This window comes from Nanorana parkeri, unplaced genomic scaffold (genome assembly GCF_000935625.1).
Source record: "Nanorana parkeri isolate BGI_ZX_2015 unplaced genomic scaffold, ASM93562v1 scaffold748, whole genome shotgun sequence".
NCBI classification, from domain to species: Eukaryota; Metazoa; Chordata; class Amphibia; order Anura; family Dicroglossidae; genus Nanorana; species Nanorana parkeri.
Genome location: NW_017307016.1, coordinates 47,237 through 48,355, shown reverse-complemented (window position 1 = coordinate 48,355; position 1,119 = coordinate 47,237). Strand labels below are relative to the sequence as shown.

General features: G+C 47.6%; 1 protein-coding gene across 4 annotated transcripts in view; it reads right to left on the bottom strand.

Annotated features, from left to right (window-relative positions):
• Window positions 1-904, bottom strand: part of GRM2 (glutamate metabotropic receptor 2) — a 13,959-nt gene extending 13,055 nt beyond the window's left edge. For all 4 annotated transcript variants that reach the window (XM_018564405.1, XM_018564406.1, XM_018564404.1 and 1 more), the window contains exon 1: window positions 317-904. In XM_018564405.1, coding sequence (XP_018419907.1) covers window positions 317-793 — 477 coding nt within the window. In that variant the 5' untranslated portion in view covers window positions 794-904. The remainder of the gene's footprint in view (window positions 1-316) is intronic.
• Between the last annotated feature and the right edge of the window lie 215 nt (window positions 905-1,119).

Genomic DNA, 1,119 nt, shown 5'->3' with positions numbered 1-1,119 from the left:
GCTCTGCAGGGTCACCCTCAGGTGGGCTGAGTGGGATCTCAAGTAGGCTCTGCAAGGGGTTTAACTAGAAGTCACAGGGCCCCATACAAAATTTTGCTGTGGGGCCCTGTGATTTCTAGTTACGCCCCTGCTATGATATATTATGTTATATCTTTCTATAGCTCTGACATATTCCATAGTGTTGTACAGAGAACACAGAGCCAGTCTCTGCACCAGAGGAGCTTACACTATAATAATCATGTCATATTAATAATAACTAGAATGTTTTTTTTATATTTCTCAGGCTCCGCCTTAAATCAAACCATTGGTAACCTACCTGTATCGACACATCACTGTATGATCCTCCAATCACCCCACTGATGGCTGTAAGGGTATCCCCATGTATAGCGTATGATCCATCTGGACACAAGTACTGAGGTCCATCACCCCGGGTCAAAGATCCTCGTACCAACTCCAAGGCCTGCTCCAGTGCATACGTGTCTTTGGAACACGTGTCCAGTATATGGGCCCCCAGCTGAAGCCCTGGAAGAATTTGCGGGTCCCTGTTAATGGCATCCACAGCAAACAACATGGCTTCCAGTCTCTGCAGTCCACGGTGCTCATTCATGCGGCCACACTCCGAGCCGGGTCCTCCTTTCTCGTGGACTGGAAAGAGACCCCCGATGACCAGATCCCCTTCAATTCGGATCTCAGGCCGAGGAATCTTGCCGCTCTTATCCATGGCGATCACGGGGACCCAGAAGAGCGTCCAGAAGACATTAGCCATCTGGTGGAACCTTTTGAATATTGGCATTGAGCAGCTCAAGATATTTGGTCAGGATGATCAGTGATGAGTCAGGATTGGAGAATCAAGAAGCTTCCAAGAAACGAAAGGTGGGATATCCAAGAATCCAGGAGACATGAGGGGGAGGGGGAGGACATTTCCTACATCTCTGTTCTGGATGGAGAAAAGAAGAGAGCGGGGTCAGACATGAAAAGAAGAACATAGGATAAAATATTCTTTGGCTCCTCTTTTGTAGATCTCCGGACACGGGGTTCCTAACACAAAGAAGAGTTGGATCCTCCACAATGTATTAATCCAGCGGTGGACAAACTAATATGGAATTCAGGAGTCAGTCT